The sequence below is a fragment of the Eleginops maclovinus genome, chromosome 11 (assembly GCF_036324505.1).
Source record: "Eleginops maclovinus isolate JMC-PN-2008 ecotype Puerto Natales chromosome 11, JC_Emac_rtc_rv5, whole genome shotgun sequence".
Taxonomy (NCBI): domain Eukaryota; kingdom Metazoa; phylum Chordata; class Actinopteri; order Perciformes; family Eleginopidae; genus Eleginops; species Eleginops maclovinus.
This window is the reverse complement of record NC_086359.1, coordinates 3,064,421-3,090,224: the sequence shown is the minus strand read 5'-3', so window position 1 is coordinate 3,090,224 and position 25,804 is coordinate 3,064,421. Positions and strand designations below refer to the sequence as shown.

Genomic DNA, 25,804 nt, shown 5'->3' with positions numbered 1-25,804 from the left:
TCCTTTCTTTTACTCTCCTTTTTTCTGGAGAGGAAGTAAAGGAACTCTGGATTTATTTATTGTTTGAGGTGCAATATATGACTCAGCAGCTTTAGAAGTGAAGACACTATTATTTTAATGCTGGATTTTCACCGGAAAGTAGGCGGGGCTTAATTTGGACCAGAAGTGACGTTAGCGCCTCATGCTATATTTCTTTAGAAAAGACCCTGCATTAGAAACCATGATTGGTCCTCCAGCGTCATTAAAAGAAACCCAGTTAAGTATAACTACAGCATGAGAAATATGTGCCAATGTTTCCAAGAAATGTTCCATTTGCAATAAAAATATGGAGTTAGCTCACAAATGTCTGGTCAGTCTATTACCTGACGTCTTAATTAGTCTTTCTTTATACTTTTTCTTAACTAAGATGTTTATATCTTATCAAAAGATGACCAGACTGATAAAGAGAATGATCGTTAATCCCAAAACTATCCTGAACCAACTTGTTTTTTTAACCTAAAAAGGCCGTCTATGAGCCTTTAAGTTCCGGACAAATGCTGTTTTAACCTCACTGTTTTCAGTCTTTTGTGGAGCTGATTAAACCTTTGTTACTGGTGCTATTTGGATGCAAAGTTGCCCACTGTAGCTCCAGCAATCAGATACTAACCAAGTGATGAAATGGGAAGTCCTCTCCAAGCAAGCCAACACTTTATGCTTTTTGATTGTAATCACAGTGGCGTAATTGGGCAGTTATGTTCCCAGTCTGGCTCCACTGCATGATGTTTGATTTTCCCACGCTGTATTTTCAGGCTCTGTTTGCCATCCGTCGAGTCCTGCTGGCCCAACACGCAGCGTTCCCCGTGTCAGGCGCCGATCTGTACGAGGAGCTGCTGAGCTCCACCGCCATCATCTCCACTGGCAGTCCCAGGTACAGAGCGTCGTGCACACACAGCAGAGCTCGCTTTTGGATTCAACAGAGGGCTCGATGCCTGATGCTTAAAGAGAGTTTCACCTCCAAAAGAATCAAACGTGTATTCCTAAGGACACATCTGCACATATTATATATACAGGCACAGGAGAATGAGTGCATGTGCAGATCCTCTTCATCAGTGCAGATTAAAGTGCTAATATTTGTATATATATAATATAATGTTTCTTATTTGAGGACATGATTGTTGACGCTAACAACATTCACACATCCTCCCCCCTTTATATGTTTGTTTGACTGCCATCGCTGGAGCCAGTGATGCATTTAATAGTCACTTTTTATCATGTTTGCAGCTCTGCAGACACACAGGCTGTCCACAATCCCAGGATATCATGTCAAAGCAATAGTGGCGTACATTTCGAGTTGTTTTGCAACAGGATTGCTCTGCATCGATCCATTTTGTCAAACTAAAATCTTTTTTAAATGTTGTTAAATTCCAGTTTTCATTGACCTGTGCCGGTAGAGCGTGCATGAGGAGTACGGTGAACTGTGGTTAAAAATACAGCTCCAGCAGTAGAGTGTTTTCCAAATGGCCTGTGAGCTACATTTCAGCAGACTTCTTTCCCTTGTTGTTCCATTTGGCTCCTGAAAGCAGCCTAAAGTGGCTTCTGATATATCGGCTGCATTAACTCGCCCGCTAGCTCGACTGCTTTCCACTAAAAAAAAAACACCAGCGTTCCTGACAAGTCCTTTCAAACATTTTCTGGGAAAATCTAACTTTTATTACTTGGTGGACAGGAAGTACGTTTACTCAATTACTGCACTTAAAAGAGATGCTTTTTAGGCTTTACCATTTCCTGTAGTGTGTAATATAGGTTTTAGTGCATGTGAATGGTCTGAAACGCCTCCATGTGACTCCTCTGTACATAGTGACATCACTCTGTAAAACTTGCACTCCCATTGGCTAGCACTCCAACACATTGTACGTGATAGGCGGGACATCTCTAAGTAGCCGACCAATCACAACAGAGCTGGCCATCCAACCAATCAGAGCAGCTCTGGTTTCAGACAGAGGGTGAAAAGAGGAGCTGCAGCACAGGCAGTATGAGAAACATAAAGAGCTGTTTGAACATTAAAGAAGGGGCAATAAATACTAATATACAGCTTAAAATGAGGAGAACATGTCCTCTTTAAGTATAATGTTGTATTAATCATGTGTCTGATGCAAGTATTTTCATTTAAGCTACTTTTACTTCCACTCCAATACTTTTACCTCACAAATTAAGCCACATATTGACATCTAATTAAAGGTTATACTAGATATCCAGCATCACCAGAAATGGTACCATATATGATATTTAAATTGGGCCATAATGCATACCGAGTACTTTTACTCTTAGTTCTTTAAGTAAGTGTTGATGCTAAAACTTTACTTCCTTTACTGAAGCAACATTTCAAATGCAGGACTTCCATTCTGTATTTTTATTTAGGCCTTCTTCCTCTACCAGGCATTTCCTTACAGCATTAATCTGCAAAATTGAGACAGCATCCCAGTTTTTGCAGGGATATTTCCAGTCGCACAAAGCATGGCAGATATATTCTCCCCCTTTATCAGGGACATATTCTCCAGCCTGGACACGGTCTGCTCCGGACGTACAGCGCGTGTGAAACAGGCCAGCGTGGATTTATAGGAGAGCGGCGTTTCTACAGTTCCCTCCCTGTTTCAGCTTATTAATGACCACAGGTGTCTCTGCTCTCTCTCGCTCCACGGCTGCTTTTAAGTGGTTTTTATAAATGAGTTAGAGCTTTGGGTCGGTGAACCGGACTCTGCAGTGAGACTGTGGAGGGGAGATGTGTGTGTGTTGGCTGCCCCCTAGTGGTGAGAAGAATAACATGTGAATGATGTCAGAGTAGTGTGTGCTTTATGCAGACAGAATACATATTGTATATTTAAACCTGGCTTACACACATGCAGTTTAACATCATCAACCCTGCATTTAATCCTACCTCAAAGTTTATAGTGTTTACTTTTGGTAGACACTGTTTTAGGGACGTGCTCATCAGATAGATAGTTTGGACGCTGCTTGTTTGGTACTGTTGAGCTGTACTGATTCTATTCTTCACACATACAATTGGTAGTCCTTCCCTCCTAAGTCCTAATTTTTGCACAATCATAATACTTAATTGATTCAGTGAGGCTGGTTTTTAGATTAACGGATTTGTAAAACTTGAGTTTCCCCCAAGAGAATCATGCAAAAGCACCACTCTAAATCTTGTGTTTACCACAGATGTGCTCATGCGTGTCTTCGAAATAAGTCATTCACCATGAAAAATAATAAATAATAGTCTTAAAAAAAGACCAATTAGTCAATTATGAAATCAATTTGTAGTGGCGAAATATTTTTACATGAAAGTCTGAGTTTTAAAGGTTTACAAACAACGGAAACGTCTCGATCTTTAAGGAAAGGTGGTTGAATAAAACGTCCTAGTTTCTAAATAATTTAAGGCCATTTCTAAAGGCTGTGATACCCTTTAAAGTGCACAGTTACCTTTGTGGTCAGATACTGCTTGTGTTAAATAATGATCATTTAACTGTATTTCAGTTATATCAAGAAGTATTTGTTTTTTGCAGCACAAAAACAAATGACATTTCACACACATCCGTCACAGCTCCAAGCCCTGATCTAGAAAAGTAATTATTAATAATGGAGAGCAGACCTGCATCAGAGAACCAATCGGCTGTCGGGAGGGGGTGTAGGTGTGGCTAATGCATGGAGAGATTTGTAGGTGAGGAGGAGGAGTTTGTAGAGGATGCAGGACTTGACCGGGAGCCGAACAAGACTCCATCGCAGCAGTCCAGACGGGAGGGGATGAAGGCGGGATTTAGGGGTTCAGCTTCGGCCGTAGTCTTGATGCACCTCAGGGGAAAGGGTGGACGGGGCATCCATCAACAACCAGGAGGAGTTCTCCATCCCTCCGGAGCAGCGCTTTGGGGGGCCACTAAAGCAAGAAATAAAGAAAGCACCAAAAGCAACCCTTATCATTTCCCTGTCTGTGATTCTTCACTCCTCACAGGATGAGACCTGATGATGTTTTACAGCAGCTTGTTTATCATCTAGTAAACATCACTTTCTGAGAGTGTAGTGACGCAGTAGTATAGCATATGCTTCTGGAGACATGTTGGGATGTGTTAGGTGCTAGGATCAGCCTCAGCTCGCTCCAATCATCTTCAAGGACAATCATTTTCTGTCTTCTGAATATTTCAACAGTGCAAGCCTCTTCCTTTTTTCTGTTGGGGAAGGCAGAAAAATGCGAGCATTTCCACTTCTCCTCTTTGGCAATCATGCCGTGGCAGATGAGAACCACTATTAACAAACCACGGGGCTTCCAGCGACGCTTAACCTTCAGGCTGAAGGAGTCCTTGTCCACTGTCACATCCATCATCACACGTGCACGCAGAGATGATGAGATTCCACAAAACCCACAGATCACTGAACGTCAACACAGGCAAATCTAAATATGGCAGACGGGTGAAGCTGTGCGACGACAGACACTGCTGGGTGCTGATGAACACACACATCAAAATCAAAGGGCAGAGGGGAATGGAAAAACATGCATTTAGACCAAATAAATCAAGAGTTCTGCGTTGAGTGATTTATGTTGTTGTAGAAGATAAGAACTGTAAGTAGGGAGAGGAATGCAAAATGTCCTTGTTTTTTTATTGAATTATGTGGTCTTTTTCACTCATTCTTGGTGGTGGGTTTGCACGAGAGCATGGGGCAGAGTTAGTGGTGTTTTAGCCAAAAATATCAAACAGTCATTGTCATTTTTCCCAGCCAACATCCATACCCATCCCATTTACACTCGCCATAGCATTCAAGGTTTCTGGTATTGAATTTTGCCTGTTTTCCATATGGTCAAACCAACAGAAGTGCAGCGGTTTTGTTTGAGTGTTCGCTACGTATCGTAAGCCTATGTTTTGGACTGCCTAGATAAAAATGTTTCGTATTTATAGTACACTAGGTCTGGGCGATATACCGTTTCATACCGACGACCCTGAACTTTATCCCGTATGGTTTGAACTTCTCATGCATGCAATCTCGTTGAAAAAGTGGCAAAGGGCGCTCGAGCGGTGCGGCAGTCAAAGGAGTCCCCTTTATTCTGAACCTAAGTTTGAAGGTCAATCCTAAATCATAAAAGAGGTTTTTAAATGTGCACTCTGCAGTTTCAGGGAAGGGGGATTTGATTTAAGCAAGTGCTTTTTAATCATCCAGGACTGGCTAAGTTTGCCAGCGCTGTTATCCTGCAAAATGATAACGATAAGCACGAAGAAACCCTTCAGAACTCGCTCCAAAGTTCCCTCCGACAGCCGCAGATATTGGATAGTTTTCCTGCTTTTTTCCGGGCTTGGAACTGCCTTCAGGGAGTTTTTCTACATTTTGAACACACTTCCCTTCACTGTCTTATAAAAAAAAGTACGACAATAACAGAAGTGTGTTGCCTATGACAGCGTTTCAGCAGTTCTTGTGTCTCTGGACGTATTCAGGTCAGCACTCAGAAGCGTTTAGGTTTGATACCCTGCTCAGACCACCAATACCAGTGTCTCTGTGCATCCTTATAAAAGCTTGATAGACATAAAATGTATAAAACTAATAAATAATGAGGCCTTACATGGTTTTCAAATGTCATAAATCAATGTTTTTGTAGTCCTAAAAATGCTATGACATGGGATCCTACAATAAAATCCAATCATACTTCAATATAATTTAGAAAATGCGTCACATTTTTTCACAAAGGAAAGAAATTGTACATAAAATGAGTCTTACATTTAGAGTGACCTTAAAGTATTTATAAGTCCTAAATCTAAAATCTTAATCTTTAGGAATCCTGAATCCTAAGGTGTAAATAAAATAGCTTTTGTATAGTTTCTATTTTCACTTCTATTTTAGTTTTCTTTGTGAAAAAGTCCTGGGAGGAAAGTATCCATCCCTAAAGTCATTGCTAAACACTGACAGGATGTTTCCCAGCATGCGTTTCCATCAGTCTCGGATGTTTGTGCAGTATCAGTCCACAGCTGCGTTATGTTGTTTCTGCGTCTTCTGTTTTCCATCGACTTAAACGATGGATCCAGCGGCTCTCCAAGAGGCTGAAGCTTTTACTCCTCCCGTATTTCAAGCCAACACCCTGACACACATTACGCACCTGCTTGGCCGAACCGTTGTTCACGAAGTTGAGTCAGATTCAAATAAAATGAGGCGAAGGAAGCCGACCTTTCGCCTCTGTTCACAGCCGGGAAATGAACGGACCTGATGGAGATTTATTGCTTAAGTTCTTTCCTTTTGTGAGCACAGAAAAAGAAGTGGGACAGGTCAAGTATAAAGAAGTTAAAATATGGAGGACAGTGAAGATCTTTCGGTGTGACAAGGTTTGAAACTACCTAATAACAGACACTACTTCACTCAGAATAACTCAGAATAAAAAAGCGAAATAACCGTCTTGGTATGTTTATTATTCTCCTGGCAGGACAGCTCTTTGGTAATCGTCCTCAGCATGTAGTATTTGAATAAATAGGTAATATAATGGATGATTGAAACGAGAGTTAATCGAGCAGCCTGTTGTAAAAGAGAGCACATACTGAGGATTTGTGTCTGAGCATCAGCAGACTTTATTTACATATTACCAATCATTTTAATTTTCAGTCTGCACGTTTAAATCTCTTTTTCAAACACTAGGTCATTATTTGTATTTTATTGTTGTTTATTTGACTTCCTTTTTTACAAGGAGTTTATTTAATTGCATTCTTTGTATTTAATTGTTTATGTAAAGCACTTTGTAACGATGTTTGAAAGGTGCCATATTTAAATAACGTTTTTCTATAATCATTATTATTATTAGAGACATTTAGAAATAGAAATGTCTCTAATAATAATTCGAAATAATACAAACAAAAAGCCTTTACTCAGTGTTTTTTTTCTTTATTCTATCTACGTTTGGAAAGTAGTGACATAGATCTTCAGGGAGAACCTCCATTAGACTAACCAACAAACACACACGCATTAAGAGGAATGAAAGTGTTGTTCACTGATTCATTCTGAAAGAGGCAGCCTGTGGCAAAGCGTGATAAGAAACAAAGAAAGGCAGCAGCTGGAGTTTGTGATTGGCCAAACATCTGAGCGGTCTGCAGCGGCCGTGGCTCTCCGGATGTCTTAATGGTCTTAATGATGGCGGGAGTGAGTAATGAATGGTTTCTCTTGCAGCTTAGATAAACTGCTGGATTCGGGCGTGTATACCGGAGAGATAACGGAGCTGTCAGGAGGCCCGGGAAGTGGAAAATCTCAGGTGAACATTTCCTACCTTCCCTCTTCATTGCGAGTTTCAGCCTCATGAACTTCCTCTTTGAGTATTCCCTCTCCTCCTCTCCTGCAGTAATGCTCTAACCAAACTATAAACAGCTACGGTTTAGCTAACACACATATGTAACGATCCCCTGAACACCAGTCATGTCTCCTAGGCAGGGGAGGATAAGTACATTTACTCCAGTACTGTATTTAAAACTTGAGGTACTTGTACTTCACTTTTCTAATCAGTGAGTTCATCCTGTAGGCCAGTGTTGTTCTCTTTTTACTCCACTGCATTTATTTACAGCTTTAGTTGCTTGCCACTTTGCAGATTCAGGTGATTCGGACTAAATACAAGTCGATATTTTGATTATGATATTTTGTTAAAAGCAATATATAAAGCCATTAAAGATAAATCCCAGCTTTACTATATGCACCACTGAAGAGATTCACACACTTCTGCATCATAACTGCTAATAATGGTATTTATATTAGTCTTAAACACTGCAACAACACTTCTACTTTTGATAGTTTGAATATATTTTGATGCTTTTACTCTTTTATACTTTTACTGAAGTGACATTTTGAATGCAGGAGTTTGTATTTATAAAGGCTACGAGTTTAAAAAGTAAAACAATCTGGAGAGAAAGAGTTGAGATCAGCAGACCTCTGCTCATCCGCTACTAGCATAACACCCCTCACACCTCTAGGGAAATTGTTGGCTGTTGAGTTGCATTGTGGGTAATGTAGGCGGCAGGTTCGGACAGATACCACAGACATTCCCTGGATAGAAAAAGTCTGACAGGATTAAAGAAGTGCAAGTGTGATTGTTTTTTAAAGCAGCTGTGAGCACCCAGATTTAATCAAACACCCTGAGCTTCTTCCACCTTTGATAAAAGCACTCTTTATTTCCATTTCAAAACTGCAGTTTGCACCGTGTCTTATTATAATTTACAATGATATGTGAAAGATGACCGACTCGTTTCGACACACGTACTTATATATATATATATTATATGTATTTCTGTACTTTAGAATTTCTTTAGAGTTTTCTTCCACCTCTCCCTCCAGGTGTGTTTCAGCGTGGCGGTGCACGTCTCCCTCCATCTGAAACAGAGTGTGATATTCATCGATACGACAGGAGGGCTCAGCGCCAGCCGCCTGCTGCAGATGCTACGAGCTGAGACGAGTGACACAGAGGAGCAGGTGAGTGGACGTGGATAGAGTTTCAAGCTAATATTACATGAAGTGAGATAAAGCAACGCTGTGGATCTGTCATTTCACAGATGGAGGCTCTTCAGAGGATCCATGTCTTCCGCTTGTTCAACATCTTCTCTCTCCTCGACTGTCTGTTCACTCTTCGCAGTGGCAGGCTGCAGCAGGTTTGTGCTGCTTTTTCACTGCCTAAAATATACCTGCTGTACCTGGGGAAGCTTTGAGTAGACGCGTTGCATTTTCAGCTAATCTAATTTTGTCACATTTTTCCATTAGGCGTGTGTCGGCGGCGGCTCCGTGAAGGCGGTGATCGTGGACTCGGTGTCGGCTGTTATCTCTCCTCTGCTGGGAGGCAAGCAGAACGAAGGTGATTTCTCTCTCTCTGCAAGTGCGTCAAACCTGAGGTTATGTTTACACCCAAACCTGTAAATGAATATCTCAACAGGCTCCATAGACATTTTCCAAACATGACACCAAGTTTGTTGTGAGAAAGTGTCAAAATAACTCTTTCACGTTAAATCACAAATCACTGTTAAAAAATGATGTCATTATGAGCTTCTGATTCATATCATAGTTATTTCCTGTGGGAGAGAAACACCTGTCTGGAGGGAACACTGGGATTTTAGCCTTTGCAGACCATTTACATGCACTAAAACCTATAAATACATAGACATAGCTGCACAACGCAGGCACAGCACACCTGTAGAGTGACAGCTGATATTTCTGAGTTATAAATAGATCTGTTTTATTAACCTTGGAGCTGCTTCCTCTGCAGTCTGACCTCCTGAGAGTCCAAATAATTCTAGTTAATCCAAGTGAACTTTAATCAACTTTATTCAGAACTTTTGGTTTGAAGAAAGGTAAAAGCATACAGAGAGGAGAGAGGACCCAGAATGAACCTGTCTGTTTTATTTAAACGAGCTAATTAATGAAGTATTCTGTTCGGAGCTACAGACAGTTTTAACAAACACCACTGATCTGTGTAGACCAATTTATTCATGAATAAATTAACGCCTGAGCTTTGGGCAGATTGCTATGAGACAGATAAAGTTAATTTCCCTTGAAGCGCTTTTCTTGTTCTTCACACCTGAGCAGGTTCTGCTTTAGAAAAAAAACCCTAAAAACTATTGAATCACAGAGGCTAAAAACACAGGCAAAATAACTTCAGGTAGATTAGTGTTAGGTAGGTTTGCAGTGAGTATGCTGATGTAAAACAACTGTCTGTTCAAAGCTTGGCAGGAAGTGTTGGGTAGATGTAAAAAGACGATATTATTTAAAAGCTGATTGGGAAAATATTTGTATAGGGTTAAAGAAATCACCAGTTATTGCACTTGATCCCAAAACCAGAAATGTAACCAAGCATTTAATCGCTAAAATGAAATGCTATTCCATTCATGTTTTGCAATAATGTTTACTCAAATGGACATCACTTTATGTATTTGTATCATATATATTATTACAAAAAATAATAATGTTTCATATATTTTTTAGCCCCACATGTTTTATTATTATATTATTTAATGTCTTGGGTTCAGATTTGGCATTTACTTTATTTAATTTGTAAAATATTTCCTTTTAATTGTTATTATATACTTCATTACAATATCTATTTATTTTTATATTTAGCCCCATATTTATTATTTTGTATTATGTTAAACTTTACATTATCTCTTATATTCAGGTGTTGCTTTTTCTTGCAGGATTTTCCTTTCTTTTTATCCAGAGTTTTTATCATCACGGTCGGAGGTTAGATTTTCTCTGCCAATGGCTGCTTCTGTAATTGTTGCGCACATAATAGGAATAAAGAAATGTAATATTTTCTCTCATCTGACCGACACCCCCGAGCTCTGATGCCAGTGTGTCTGTAATAAAAAGAGTCAGTCAACCGTAGACGTATTAAAGACTGTAAATGTCACCTGCAGTAATCTCTGCAGCCTGAGCTCCTACTGTTAAATTGCTTGTAAAGACGCTGTATATTCTGCACACGAACACGCCTCTCCTCCCTTCCTGTGCCTGCAGGCATGTCCTTGATGATACAAGTGGCTGGAGTTCTTAAGACGATGGCGAAGGACTTCAACGTTGCTGCTTTGGTAAGGACAGTCCTTGATGTGCACTGCTTTAAATGCACCGTGCATATCTACTGTCAATCTCTGCAAACCCTCTCACATCTTCCTCGTGTTGAAACGGCACCTCTCTTCACTCTTGAAAACTGAATCAGGGTAAAACAAAAGGTGACTCATATCTGACATTAAATGTGTGTTTAAGAAGAATCCAGTCAGCTGTTTGGCTGCAGGTTATAATTATGCAAAATATCTAATAAAACTAATGGCGTTAAAGAAGCACGAACCAAAGGAAATGTCTCTTCACCTCCAAGTATCCAGTTATGTGAAGTGAGGTAAAGATGATTTGATAGGCTGTTTGATGGCCCTCTTTGATTAAAAGTGGGACAATGTGGAGAATTATATATTTATTTTGCTCTTCTAAAGCTTGAACTATCTCTCCCAAGCTAAGCTAAACCATAAAGCAGAATAAATGATGTGATGATCCCTCCCTTTAAATGGTGCAATTCAGCACGCATATCTTATTGATACTAATACACCACTGAGCATATTGTAATATACATGTTTATATAAATATATTTTGTTATTTGATATATTTTATTTGTTTATATTAATATATTTAATATTTTTTTGCAGATTATTACGACAACTTTTCATGTTTAAATAAATTCTATGATTTTATTTACTTTTATCTTTTTATTGCAAATTCTTACTTCCTATTTTTGTATAAATATTTCTAATACATTTTAGTTCATTTAATTCATTAATCATAAATTGAAGCAAGTGTCACTTACCCCCACCTCCCCGGGATAAATCAAGTATTCAGAATCTGTTTCTGAAAGATTAAAGGTGATGATCTCCTGCTGCAGGTGACTAACCATGTGACCAGGAGCGAAAGTGGGGGGGTGAAGCCGGGCCTCGGGGTGTCGTGGAGTCACATCCCCAGAACCAGAGTCCTGCTGGAGAGGAGGGAGGGGGGAGCCGACTCCAGTCTGCGCTCTGCCACTCTGATCAAGTCCTCCAGACAGGTATGACATGAGGCAAACATCCTGCAGCTCTGAATGGAGCCTGTAAAATTCATCAGTGGACTTTTAGTGTACGTACTGATGATTAAAACAGTGACGGTCTTTTCCCCTCATAAATAACTGTCCACAAAGACATTAATTATACATGTTCTGCTCTGGAGTTACAGAAGATGTCCTTCAGACGGTACAAAGAAGCGCGTTGATGAAGCACGTTCAGAACGACGTCGGCCAATGGCTGTTTTATATTGATGCCGAGATGTGTGTGTGTGTGTGTGTGTGTGTGTGTGTATTTCCTTTAAACTAATAAATTAATACTGTCGTCTGCTCTGCTTCTCAGCCCTGTCACATCAAAGCGGAGTTTGACTTGCAGTCGTGGAGCCGCTCTAAAGAGGGATCCTCGGGAAAGAGGAAACTGGAGGAGACTGATTCCTGATGAGAGCGGGAAAATAATCTGACCAAAAGGTACATGAAGGGTGCTGGATTTGCCTTTGGTAACACACAGTTCTTTGCAAATATGAGTGTCATTAGCATTAGTACAATACACGACTGTTCAATCACAACTGCTTCAATCCTTCTGCTTCGCTACTTTCATCACAATATTGAATAAAGCTTTAAAACTGGCCCATATACAGTATACCGTGACATTTGAGATGCTCTTCCAACCCTCTGCTGGGAAATACAGAGGCAGCAAAGCCCTTTCTTGTGTCACTCACTGCAGATTCATATTGCTTGCCCCCCTTGGAGCTTCTATACATTCAAACTTTTAATTTAAACCCCTTTATAGAAGCAGCGAGGGGATATAAACGGTGCATTATGAATTATACCGGAAAGCCTTTCAGATGCAGAGGGCTGCAGTCAGAACGTTTCAGCATCTGATTGGATTGTAAAGGGTCTCATGATGTAGAATTTAAGTGAGATGTTTCAGGTTAGGAAGGAGGAAAGACTTCTTAAAGCGACAAATGCTTCTCATATCAGGGCGTCAGGGGGCTTTCAAATATGCTAATTGGTTTAGCAACAATTGATCAGCGTATTTGATCAACACTCATTATGCAGATAATGAGCCCCTCCTTCTGATTTGCATAGCCACTCAGTTCAACGTTTCTGTAACCAGTCAGTGAAGAGTGAAGCCAGACCAAAGCAATGTGGAGATGAAAAGTTCCTGACATTGTGCTGTGAATTGTACATTATTCCAGATTCAGAGGACTAAGTATTCATTTGCTATTTGCAAAATTAATACTTAGTCCTCTGGACACCCGGGTGCAAATAGCATTGTTAGCTACGGACACTTCCTGTAGACTCTGCACTGTTCGTCCTCTCTGCCGATAAAGGCTCAAACATGTAGGCCTAAGGTTGGATGCCAATATCCTCCATGGTTCATCTCTAACGGTTTCGGGAACTTCACTTACTTCTGTGGGCTCTGAGGCAGCCATGGATTGCCCCTTTAAACCAGCCAATCAGAGCAGAGCTCGTCATAATTAATTAAATGAGTCCCAAATAAGACAATTCAGCTCGTTTCATTCTAGGACCAAATCATACGGTTGTGGGTCTGTAAAACCACATCTGAACATTTTTTGGATCAACCAAAGTTATACTTCTTTGTAGACATCAGAGAACAATTAAAATACCACATAGATGCTTTCTGTGGCACCTGTAATGTTCCCGTGCTTTCCATCCAGTCATACATTCAAAATGTTATTTTGAAGGTGTGTTCAAAACAATATATGTAATGCAACTTGCAGCACTACTGATACACCTACACTTCCAAACACAACCGCATTCTAAGTGCTTGTGAATTTGTTACAAGGCCTACACTAACTCTAAAGACAATGTAATAATTGAACTGCCCAAGATACAATTGAAAACAGATGCGTTTTCAGTTTACAACTGAAGATCTGCAGTTTCTGCTGTCCTGGTGTCAGTGGGGAGCTCATTCCACCATTTAGGGGGCAGGATTGTAGTGTTTTTGAGGGGTACCTGGGTCTGACTTGCAGAGCTGGAGTAGCAAGCCGAACAAGTGCACGTGATGGATTGTATGGTTTAACCAAGTCACCCATGGTGGGAAGGGGCTGATCCCCTCACAGCTTGGGAGGCCAGTACCAGTGTCTTACATACCTTCCTATAACCTTGGATTTATATATTTTGTATCACATACTGTCTTTTTTTTCCCATAAAACCTTTTGACATACTATACTGGGGCTTTATTTGCGACATAGCATACTATGATTTATACAATCAAAGGTTTAACATAGTAAACTATTAATTTTCCCACAATATTTTTCAACAGGCTATAATGCTATGAGGGTTAGCTCCGCAGAAAGCTAGCTACGAAGAAAGCTAACAGTGCCGTTGCGCCCCTTTTATGTACTGTCTTCCAAGTCTCGTGGTGGTATTTGGTAGTAAAAGAATCTACCACCCAAAGAATAAATGTCACAAAACACCAAATACTGTCAGAAGGATGTAGAGTCACTTCCAAACAAGTTATCTTTAGCCAGCTAGTTTACTTTAGCTGCCGTTGTTTTGGAGCGGCTAGCGCTTAGCAACCCTTCGTTAGCAACCAGCTAGGTTAGCTTTTAGCTAAACATTATCAGCTAACATGTATCTTACTATGACTTTCTTCCATACTGTTTTTTTTGTTGTAATTAGACATTCTTTACTATGAGACTATATATGACTTTAAGACTCACCTCTTTTGAAGTCCATCAGGAATTCTAAATGCACATTCAATTCCTATAACAAATAGGTCAATTTGATGTATCATTAATTCAGGTTTCCTTTGTAAACTCTGCATATGATGGTAATTTCTGGAACAGTACATCAGTTCTTCTGGAGGACATTATGTCAGCATTGCAATGAATAAGCATTAAATTAGACGAGGAGCAGTTTGGCACGTTGTAAATGGACGTTATATAAATGCAAATCCATTATCATTTATAATCCTTCCACTTCTCCTGCAAGTAGCTGCAGTACAAATTGCTGCGAGCACAATTTATACAAAAGACAAAGCTTTCAAATGAAGTTACGGAAACATTTTATTTTCTTTATCAGCATTTTGTTTATTCCTTTCTGCAGACAAATTAGTTTTTTTCTCAGTTTGTGAGCCGGGGTTTAATAGCTCGCAAAAAAATTGTTCCTCTCAGGCGATAAAAATAATGCACAATACTGATAAAACCCCACCATCTTATTTCTGCAGCGTATTCATTTTCAGGCCTTTACTGAGTTGTTACATGATCTTTGTAAAATGCATTTCATGTTTAACTGTACTCGTTGGTAGCTTCTTTAACGTCATTTCTTTTTGAAATGTTCTTACAAAAACTACATCTACAGGACATGTCCACTCACTCATACACACTATCATCAGGAAATTAACTACAACCATGTATTCCCAGGTATTCAAAATGTTCCAATTATCAGAAAATGGTCAAACTAAAAAGCCCAAACCTAAAGTATTCTCTGCTTGGAAAGAATAAATTAAACAACCTGATGGCAGTGTGATATTAAAGCCCTAGGCATAATAATCAGGCCTTAGTGTCCACACAATGTTCTCTTAAAAAAACGGTTAACTGTAAAAATGTGTGTTTTGTTTGTTTGTTTTAACAGGGAGGTACGACGCGCCTCTTGCGGATGCATTCCCAGATCCAGCTGGTTGTCACTTTCTGTGCCGAGCTGTCCTCGTCGGGTTCGGTCAGCGTGTGTGTTGCCATCGAAACCTCGAAGTCTGCCACGAGGTCTCCGTCATACGCCACGAAGTAGCGCTTCAGTTTGTCAAAGTCCTGCACGGAGGAGGGCAGGAAGAGCTTCACCCCGCTGAAGATGTCCAGCAGCGTCTGCAGGGCAAATGCACACTGTTACAGACACTCAAAAGACTTCAATTTGTAGTTCTTGTATAATTCTTACTGGACACCAGTAGGAATCTGAAAATCAAGCAACGTTTCACATTAATGAAGATGCAATTCATCCGTTTGTCACTTTTTGAACTGTATAATTAATCAGTCTATACACTTTAAATACTACTTGTTTGTTTGCTTTGTAAATAAAAACTATTCAGGTTGATGGTTAGTAACGTACAGCTTGGGTTTTATTTTGTTAGCTCTGACAGGATGTGCTTTCATGACTATTAAAAAGTCTAATGGAGTAAGAAACACAAGCTTTCCATCTCAAGTTAATTGAAAAATGAATCAAAGGTTTGACAGTAATAAGTAACCACAAAGAACTGAAGACTCTTCTTGTAAAATAAGGAATGATTAGCATCACTTGGGTGCTCTTATTTTGTTCACCTCACTTTTTTTTAAGAAATCGGTGTGCAGAGCTGCAAAAGGTTTTTTGATTTAAAAAAACTTCTGAATGAGTCATCTGTTTACAGTCACATGACCAACCTTGTCGTTCCTCGGCTGCAGGATTTGGGAAGTTGGCTTCGTTTGTGTTTTCCCATTACTGTGAACGCTCTCAGTCTTCACGGTCTTTTCAATTTTCTCAACCTTCACCTTATGGGAAACAGAACCGTTAGTCCACCACGATATCAGTGCTAATTAACAATAAGACAGTGCAGTACTTTTCATACCTTCTTGGCACTGGGAGCGTCATATCCCGGAGTGCGAGGCTCAGATTTGATCACCTTTGGTTTGGGTGTTCTGGCGTCTGTAAGAGAGCATGTTATTAATGAGATATCAGAAACAGCAGAACCGACATCCTCACTCGGGTTCATATTTTTCGACATACTGTACTATGATTTGTTGTGATTGGTGTGTGTACTCACTGGTCTTCTTGGGTGGAGGGCCTGCATGTGAGGAGGAGGAAGGGGAGCTTCCTCCGCTGTCTCCTCCTGAGGATCCCTTCCCGTCGTTAGCGGAGGGTCCGGCCGTCACTTTAAAGTCACTGTTCTCCTTCGATATGCGGAAGAGCTCCTGAGAGAGTGAAGAGAAGAAACACAAGCTTCAGACCGGAGGAACATGTTCTGTGTCACCAAGGTTTAAACAAGTATTCAGAGCCTTCACTTTAGCAAAAGCACCACCACATCCGTGTTCAAACACTCCATTACAAGTACAAGTCGTACATTTAAAAGCACCAAACGTATTCAAAGTACGGCAAATCACTTCCTGCATTCAGACCTATATTTATGACCAACAATGCATCAAACCAAAGCACGTGTGTGTGTGATGAAACGTAGATAACCCACCCTGAGCTGATCTAAGTTGGTCGCGGTCTTCCAGTCCTTGTCATCTCGGACGCGTGTCATGCGGGGGAATCGGATGGAGATGCCGTCAGCCGTGTGCATTTCTGATTTGGAAAACTCTGCGCCTGTGATCTCCCAGACTGGAGCTTTCTGCAGCGGAGGAAACATAAAGTATAAGGCACAAATATAAACATGGAATAAAATAAAGCAATTTCTATGGTAGTCTGGAGGTTTCATTACTATTTTCATACTCGAAAAGTAAAAAAAAGGGTCATTTCAATCTCAGAAGCTAAAGGGTTTTCATCTTGGACTATTTTCAGCGTCCTGGCTCTGGTGGTCGTTATCCCTCAGCAATTTAAAGTCATTTATCTGGAGAAAGAGATATGCAAGAGATGCTCATAGCTTCATTTAAATGACTGCACAACTGTAGTGTGCATGAGGGAAATACACAAGTGTGTAATAGTGGATTCTCACCTGAGGATCCCGAATAATGAAATCTGGATAATAGTTCTTGATGACTTTTATCCAGCCTGGGATTTTGCTGGGTTCCTGCACACAACACACACATTAATGATTCATCAGTGCTGTTACAGCCTGGACACAGTGTTGCTGGCAGGTGGATTTGTGCTGACCTTGCTGATTTTGATCATGTCCAGCTGCTTCTGGAGTCGAGCCAGCATGGCGTCGTCGTAGCCGCCGGAGCACTTGGTGACGGTGCACCACTTCTTCGAGTGAGGGTCGTAGCAGCCCATCAGGAAACTGGACATGATGCCCCCTGGTGGGAGAAACACACACATGGCATTAGGAGGGACAGTTAGGGGAAGTGTTACCCCACTTAACATCCCAAAACTAGCCTCTTTAAATCCACTTCTTTGGGACTCTTTTACACCTAAAGTGCTACCTCACTTTCGAAAATTATTTTCATCCGATACGTTGTTTATTAGCTCTTCATACGATACAACAAAACCTTGTTGTCAGATCAAGTCGGACATTCCTCTTGTATCACAGCAGCTCCATTTGCAACATTAAACAGGGACAAATATTAGGACACAGACCTTAAAGATAACATTACAATCACTAAAAAAACAACTTGTTCAAGACCCTCTAATGTACGTTTGACCTGGGATTTAACTCTCTATATATAATATATACTAATGTGTCTCAATAAACTGGTTTGGGTATCTCGGGTCACACCTTTTCTAACAGGATATAAGCCCGCACACGCTGGATGTTTGATTCTTTTACTCACCGTTTGATCCCTTCCCGTAGAAAGCTCCCAGCACCACCAGGTCCGCGGTGTCGGCCATCGCTCCTTCGTTCAGGTAGTCCTTCTTCACCTTCAGCCAGTGACGCTTCCCCGGTTCATACATGCCCTGACACACACACACACACACACACACACACACACACACACACACACACACACACACACACACACACACACACACACACACACACACACACACACACACACACACACACACACACAGTCCAGCAGTGGCTCAGTCAGTAGGGGCTTGGACTGGGAATCGTCCCCGAACAGACTTGAAATATGGAAAGTGGACTGCTACTTGGAGAGGTCCCAGTTCACCTCCTAGGCCCTGCTGTGGTGCCCTTGGGCAAGGCACCGGACACCTCCAATCCCCCCTCCCCATTGCTCCCCGGGCGCTGCAAAATAGCTGCCCACTGCTCCTACTATCCTAGTACTAGGATGGGTTAAATACAGAGGACCAATTTCACTGTGTGTGCTCTGCTGTGTGCATGTATGTGACAAATACAGAGGGTTTGATCCTCCGATTCTATCTACACACACACACAAATGCAGATTAACCGTCATGAAGTTTAAAAGGCTCATATGTTCACAATCATTCTACAGATTAGATACTTATTTCCATCCGGTTCTGTACACGTGGAGAAACTCACCTTCAGGTCTTTGAGCACCAGGCCCTCCAGTCCCTCTCTGATGACTCGAGTGATCATGTCTGCCAGATCTCCCGCCCTCTGACACACACACATGATATGATGAGCTAGTACACATGTATTGTGACAGTAGTAAGCCAAATGATTTCAGAGTTGTCCTCACAGTGACGTGCTTCATCTCTGAGAACAGGATCCGGTTGGGAACCTCCACCATGTTGTCGTGAAGGAACTTCCTGCGCTCACACAGAGGCCTGCAGGACATCAGGAGTCATAGCAGCGACAGAATAATAAGATGAGAATTAAAACAAGAAGGTTACAGTATAAATAGAAATGGCGACAACGTCATAGGTAAGACATGGTAGTGATTGTACTTCTATTCATCTAGAATTAATCATTTGGTTCATGAAAATGCAATGCATATGTTTTTTAAACTAAAAGACAGTTGTATAAATGCACAATAAATCATTCTCTTTAGGGGAAAATAACTTGATGTTCAACACAATAAACCATTTAAACTCCTCACTTCAATTTAAATAGAACTTCCAGATGTTACTCCTACAAGAAGTACAAGGACTAGCATTGAAAGTGAAGACCATCTGAAGTAAAACTACCAAGCCCGTAAGGAAAACTAACTTTTATTAAACTTATATTGTAATATTGTAACATTTAGCAAACTCAGTATAAATAAGACAGAGGGGCTTCAGTGTAATTACATGCTTGCATTTTTTTGCACGTTTTTATGAATGAAAACACATTACCTCTCCATGAGGCTCACGCCGTTGAAGTAGATGCAGTCAAAGACAAAAAGGCACACTTTGGCATCTTGAAAGGCCTGTTTCTTGTGAACTCCAAGGGTGCCGAAGGGCAGAGGTTTACTGGTGTTGGTGTCGATCAGAAGCACTTCAGCGTCTAAGATCATGCTGTCGCCTCCAACGAACGCCTGAGGGATGAACTCCTTGAAATGAGCCACCTGAAACACAAAACACACAAACGGGGGTTAAAAACAGAGCGGAATTGTGACGTATTTGAAAGAACTTCCAAAGCAAGACCTCCCACATTTGTAATAAGCTTGATTAAAGAGTCCAGACTAGATTCTGAGCAGCTATTAAAAAACTCCAGATATCTTCATCAAAAGTAGTGTTTTAGGTCTTCTCTTTCCTGTAGTGTGATATATAGGTTTTAGTGCATGTAAATGGTCTCCAAATGTCAAAATCGCTGTGTTCTCTCCAGAGCGAGTGTCTCCCTGCAGAGGTGAGAGTAAAAAAGCTTCTATTAGCGGTGGGAAAGGGGATATTCCTGCATATCATCACTCCCAAAAAGAGCTTTTATTCCCTGTGTTTTCTCTCCTGTAGTCTCCCGGGGTTTGGAGGTTGCTGCGAGGTAAATATTGTTCATTCAGCAGCCACCTCTAGTGGTTTGAATGGGCTAACGATCATCATGTGGAGCTTTTTATCCGTGCATGACTCCCGGCCTCACGCTGAGAGAGCAAATGGTGGAAAACCTCTGCGGGGAATCTGAAATACACGCTGGGAAAATACCTTTTAGTAGCTAATCCTGCAGGGACATCGCTGAGGAGATCCTCCTCTGACATGCACCCTCATACTAATTGGTACTCAGCCTGCTGTGTGTGTGTGTGTGTGTTTGTGTGGTACACTGACTTTGTGTGGTAGCACTGGCTTGAGGCTGCGGCTGAAGTAGTTGAAGCTGTCTCCGTTCTTGTGGACCTGCACGCGTTCTCCGTCATATTTGATCTCTGAGTACATCCCGTTGGGACATTTCTTCATGGCGTACTCGATGGATTTACATGCCTCCGCCTGAAATCACAAAAGGAGAACAACAACAAGCTGTCAGTAAAGAGCGAATTCTCTCTTACTTTTCATTAAAAGTTTCCTAAAAGTGTCTCCAAAGTCAGAAGTGAGCTTCTCTTTGAGACTGTGCTGTCGCAGAAACTCAACTTGCACACCTCAAGGAGGGGGGGGGGGTTGTGAAAGTTGAGTTTTATTTTTGTACTCATGGCCATGATTCCTATCTGTAATAAACAAAAAAGGAATACAGGAACATAACTGGCATAGTTAAAACGAAGTTAGACATCTGACACTGAATTAAAGAGACTATTCCTCGTGTACAGGAATGCAAAAATCGGCATGCAGCCTTTGAGTCAATTCAAGCACAGTAAACTAAAACAAGACATGTCTCCGTGCTTTAATGTTCAAACAGCTCTTTATTTTTCTCACACTGCCTATGATGCAGCACCTCTTTTCACCCTCTGTCTGAAACCAGAGCCCAGTCTGCTCTGATTGGTTAGCTGGCCAGCTCTGTTGTGATTGGTCAACTGCCTTTGCAGACCATTTACATGCACAGAAACCTCTATAACACACTAAAGGAAAGGGAAAACCCCTAAAAGCACCAAAGGCCCCCTTTAAAGCCTTGCACTGAATCTCATACAGACTGAACCGTAAATGAGGACGAGTATTTCTTTATTCTTCACATTACAGCGGTGTGACTCACCAGCATGGGCTGCACAGGGGTCATGAGAGAGGCCTCCACAGTGAGCAGTTTCCGGGGTCCGGAGCCGTTAGTCGCCTCCTGCTGGTTCCTTAACACACGCTCAATCACGTCTCCCAGATTACGAGAGGCCTTGAAGGCATCGTAAGCATTTGGATCCACAGCGTCCAGGCTGAGCCACACACAGAAAAAGAGGAGTTAAAGATTGGTGCGGAAATATAAATGTTTCAGCATAATGTTGGAGGAAGAGGGAGTCACTTACACATGTTTTGCTCCGGAATTCATCTTTAAGTCGTGTTTTATAAGGCGAATGATGCATTTCAGGTCATTACTGGTGCATCTGTGAGGAAAAGAGAAACAAATTAAGCAAATGATGGTTTATTATAGCATCTCACAAAGCAAGAGGAAATAAAACCCAGTAAGTAGTATTTAAACAACCTGCCTTATCCGTGACACAGGTGGACATGTTATTGAGCACAGCACAATTTACTGCTTCTGTTGACAGCTGTGCATGCTATATTTGACAAACAAACACAATCCCACTCTGCTTCTGTGGAGGGAAACATGTCAAATACAGACACACACCTCAGGCTGACAAACGGCAAGCACAACAAACACCACCAACAAGGAAAATAGTTAGTATTAAGACATTTCCTCCATCAGCTGAAGCTGTGTCTGACTTTCCTTCCCCTGTTGACAGTTCCCAGACACATTCCCTTTTTAATTATTCTCCACACAACGTTTGATAGATGTCAGGAATCTATAGTTTCCTTTTTCTTGTTTTACAAAAATGTCAAAGCAATTTCTAAAACAGCAGGACATGCATTTAGTGCACTGATGACAAACATACAGAATTACCTCAGCCAAAAGGTTCTGTTTACATCTGTCTGTCTGCCTGTCTGTCTCTCTGTCTGTCTATTTGTCTCTGCCTGCCAGTCAGTCAGTCAGTCAGTCAGTCAGTCAGTCTATCTCACTGTCTGTCTGTCTGTCTGTCTGTCTGTCTGATATAAAAATGGTGCTTTACTTTTTGGAGATTTCCTCCAGCTCAGTCTGCTGCTCGTCCTCCTTGGTGAGCAGGGCGAGGCGGGTCAGCGAGGCGTCCACTTCCTGTATGGTCAGGAGGCTCTTGGCAGCCGCAGGAAATGATTTACTCTCCTCGAAGAACATCCGCACCGTCTCAGACACATCGCCCTTCAAAAACAATAAGTCACCCTTTTTAAACACAACGTAGCTCTACAATAATCCCTTTATCCTTTGTGTTGTCGGTTCGGTTATTAATGAAGCGTTACAGTTGATGTGTGAGGACACGGACCTGCTCCAGATCGCGCACCATGTCGTCCTGGTTGCACTTGAATATGCGGCTGAACAGTTTAACGATCTGCTTGTCGTTCAGGTTGTAGACACTTTTCACGACGCCCGGCAGAAGCAGCTTCACCGTCAGGTAAAGATCTCCGTGGAACTTATCTAGGAGGCAAGAAAACATAAGTTAAGTTATAGAATTCCTGGCCGAGGATTCTGAACAGCATGACCTATGACGCACTGACCCCCGGCTGAGCCCTTCCTGAGGAACTTTTCGATGATCTGCGTCTTGGTGTTGTAGCTGTTGTGTTCTGCCACCATCGCACACAGCTTCCTGAACTCTCGGAAGAGACAGTCCTTGTGGTTGCGGTCGCACAGCTGACTGGACAGAGCGCTGCCTTGACTGGGCGAGGAAGAGGAGGGAGAAGAGGAAGGACCCGGGCTGCTGGAGCTGCCAGCCTTCGTAGCTGAAAGGACAGTGAAGGGGAATTTGTCAGGGATAGTTCATCCCTCTTGGACTGAATTCAAACATTTTTAACTAAATATATTACATGCGCCTCTTTATTTCTAAAGTCCAGGCTGTGTATTAGAAAAGCTTGCAGGCTTATACTATTGAATCCCATTCTACAGGTTGGTAATTGAGCTTTTTGATCCAAAACAAAGACATTTTGCAAACTATTGGGGACAAATACTGTCTCTGCTGTGCAGGTTAAAGGTTTTTAGGGATGCTATTACTGATTTGTTCATTCTAAATTGAAGGGTGTTAGTATTTTACTGCTGTTGCTGACCGTTTTGTTGTTATATTGACCAGCTCGCAGTACTGTGTCATCTTCTGAGGATGAATAAGAAACCCCGTCTCTTACCGGTGAAGCCTGAGAACTTGCGTGGAGCGTTCAGCGTCGGGTCGGCAGGAGGAGTCATCGTCTGGCCCGACGTGTTCAGCTTCGCCTGAACCTTCTTTTTCGGACTCGCATTGACTTTGGCCATCAGGTCTGCAAGACAAGACCAAAGAGATTACACACCTTAAATACCTCACGTCTTCAAAGCAATGGCAGCATGATGCGCAGCATGAGACCTATTTCATCTATGGAGTGAACAGGTGAGCAATAGGAGCAACGAAAAGAAACAAATGTGAAAATGATCAGATTGTTGGTTTGTGTGTGTGATTTTGTAGACAGAACACCTGTTGTGTTAAAATGGAGCGAGTATAGGAAGGAGTTTGTTTTCGAATTGAAGCATATATTCTTACATAAAGTTCAAAAAGCATTACTGAAGCCAAATCACTGAATATTAAGAGTACAAAATAATACTTAATACATGTTTCAGAGATATGTGTACTGATGTGTGATGCTTTGGTTTCCCTTATTATCCTACATGGCATTATTTAATTGATTGGTGCTCTTCAATTAGAACGTGGACAGAGTAGCTGCAGGCGTTGCTCAGCTTCATTGTATGCTGACTTTCAAAATGTCTGATAACGTATTGATCACTTCAACAGGAAAAACGTTCCTTTCTATGTTCTCTTTAGACGGGGTCAAAGGTCTACACTACAATCACATCCCATTCAGTGTAGTAAAAAAAAAGCTCTTGCATGTACAAAAAGTGTTTTATTTTGAGTGTGTGTGTGTTGTACCTGAGACGTGTTTGTTAATGAGCTCCTTGTCCTCGTCCTGCAGCTCCTCCCAGCCCTCCAGGTCTGTGATGTCCTCGATCTTCTTGGTGGTGGCTCTGGCTCTCTCCAGCTTCTCAAAGATACACTTGCTGTGATACCACTCCTTCATGTCTCCTGCAGACTCGCTGAAAGGGTTCGGCACAACCTTCCCTATGCGCACTATCCCCTTCATGATTTTCTCCTTGCACTTTTTACATCCTGCAGTGCCACGTTTGGCGTACTCCACGATGAACCTCTGATCAGCCATGTCGGGCTGGTCGCAGAAAAACTGTTGGTAAGAAAGCCTGGGGGGATCTTTATGGAGGACGCTGGAAACTAAGGACAAGTTATGGATTTGCCGGGAAAATGTTATTGCATGAACAGAGGGGGGTATTTGTTTAAAGCATGAAGGGACAGAAACGCTTCTACGCCCTTTCCAGAGGTGCTGACACCTGACAAATGTGCCAAGCGGCTGAAAGCCTGCAGAGACTGTCTTTTGAGATAGTAAAAGGAGCGGTCTCTGCATCCAGTACTGACAGAGGGCCGGTATCAACCTAAAGAAAGCAAAGGGAAATCATGGTTAAAGATAATGCATATGTGTTGTTCAAGGTAAAGGTCTGAGGTATAACACTTTCATAGGACTATGGCTGGAAAATATATTAATATTAGGCTATAAGGATATGAGAGAAGATGTGTCTTTGGAAGATGTGATGTTTGTTTTTAAAGGCTACATTATGGTAAGGTAGGTCAATAATACTTGTGCTGTATATGTATATATTAAATGTATGATATTATTGTGTATATGTTATGCACTTATACACCAAAAGCATGTGGCAACTGACCATTTGTGGGTCACTGGTCCTTTTTAACTTATCTTTGGACACATATGTACATATATGTAAGATGGACATGGACATACAGAACACAATTACTTACTAAATTGATTAGACTTCTACAATTTCAATAAATCTGCATGTTGGTGATGATAATGCAAAGATAGTTACTTGCAATTTAAGTCTCTGCAAAACCAATCATTCCTGACCAAAAGTATTTGCAATTTTAAAATGTGCAGGATGGAAGTGTTTCATTTTAAACATTAAAGGATATTTGGTTGACACGTGTAATTCTGTAGATAAAACCCCATATACTAGTGAAAGGGTGGGTACGTGTTTAAGGCACATACATAGGAGATGATGGTATAACGTCAATTACTTGCAATTCAATCTATGCAAATCCAATCATACCTGACCAAAACGCAATGATTGCTAGAGTTAAATCCACCTTGTGTTCAACCTCACAAAAGAGTGAATCATTGAGAAGAGGTGGAACTTCTGCAAAGCAAAGTGCTTTTCACCGGTTACATTTAATAACTTGACGAATAAAACACAGCATTTCCTTTAAGCATTATGGCGTTTCCTAGCACTTACTAAACGTAAAGTGTACAGGATACGTGTCTGATTGTTAGCCTAATGCTAGTTGATTAGCTTTAGCATATTTGCACGTTTTACACACACAGACAGCTAATGCTAGCCAACTACGTAACACATTGCGAACCAACTACCAGAAATAAGTTGTGGTGTCGCTGATAACAGTGCATATATTCAGCCAACTGTACCTTGAAGAAGAGGCTTAGCAAAATGTGTTAGCACCGTTTAAATTGCTACTCCTTTTCATTGTTGTTAGCAAACAGCAAACCAGTGTCAAGGAAACGTCA

At 41.3% G+C, this 25,804-nt stretch overlaps 2 protein-coding genes across 3 annotated transcripts in view; one reads left to right on the top strand and one right to left on the bottom strand.

The window, feature by feature from the left end:
* Window positions 1–15,601, top strand: part of rad51d (RAD51 paralog D) — a 23,301-nt gene extending 7,700 nt beyond the window's left edge. For both annotated transcript variants that reach the window (XM_063895789.1, XM_063895788.1), the window contains 9 exons: window positions 789–907; window positions 7,165–7,246; window positions 8,317–8,451; window positions 8,532–8,627; window positions 8,737–8,827; window positions 10,480–10,550; window positions 11,390–11,548; window positions 11,883–12,007; window positions 15,143–15,601. In XM_063895789.1, the coding sequence (XP_063751859.1) occupies window positions 789–907; window positions 7,165–7,246; window positions 8,317–8,451; window positions 8,532–8,627; window positions 8,737–8,827; window positions 10,480–10,550; window positions 11,390–11,548; window positions 11,883–11,978 (849 nt within the window). In that variant the 3' untranslated portion in view covers window positions 11,979–12,007; window positions 15,143–15,601. The remainder of the gene's footprint in view (window positions 1–788; window positions 908–7,164; window positions 7,247–8,316; window positions 8,452–8,531; window positions 8,628–8,736; window positions 8,828–10,479; window positions 10,551–11,389; window positions 11,549–11,882; window positions 12,008–15,142) is intronic.
* Window positions 14,557–25,804, bottom strand: lig3 (ligase III, DNA, ATP-dependent). Its single transcript, XM_063895787.1, has 20 exons — window positions 25,706–25,804; window positions 24,073–24,644; window positions 23,303–23,431; window positions 22,685–22,906; window positions 22,453–22,604; window positions 22,165–22,331; window positions 21,403–21,480; window positions 21,144–21,312; window positions 20,294–20,449; window positions 19,394–19,605; window positions 18,799–18,886; window positions 18,639–18,716; window positions 17,965–18,088; window positions 17,348–17,490; window positions 17,190–17,264; window positions 16,719–16,865; window positions 16,299–16,446; window positions 16,104–16,180; window positions 15,919–16,026; window positions 14,557–15,369 (listed from the first exon to the last, which is right to left on the bottom strand). The coding sequence occupies exons 2-20, from the start codon at window positions 24,614–24,616 to the stop codon at window positions 15,136–15,138; spliced, it is 3,051 nt and encodes a 1,016-aa protein (XP_063751857.1). The 5' UTR covers window positions 24,617–24,644; window positions 25,706–25,804; the 3' UTR covers window positions 14,557–15,135.

Coding starts and splice junctions, on each gene's coding strand:
- lig3 (XM_063895787.1), bottom strand. CDS start 24,616: ATGCAGAGACCGCTCCTTTTACTATCTCAAAAGACAGTCTCTGCAGGC. Junction 19,606..20,293: donor AGCCAGTGCTACCACACAAA/GTCAGTGTACCA, acceptor TTTGTGTTTCAG/GTGGCTCATTTCAAGGAGTT. Junction 16,181..16,298: donor CCCTCCACCCAAGAAGACCA/GTGAGTACACAC, acceptor GCTCTCTTACAG/ACGCCAGAACACCCAAACCA.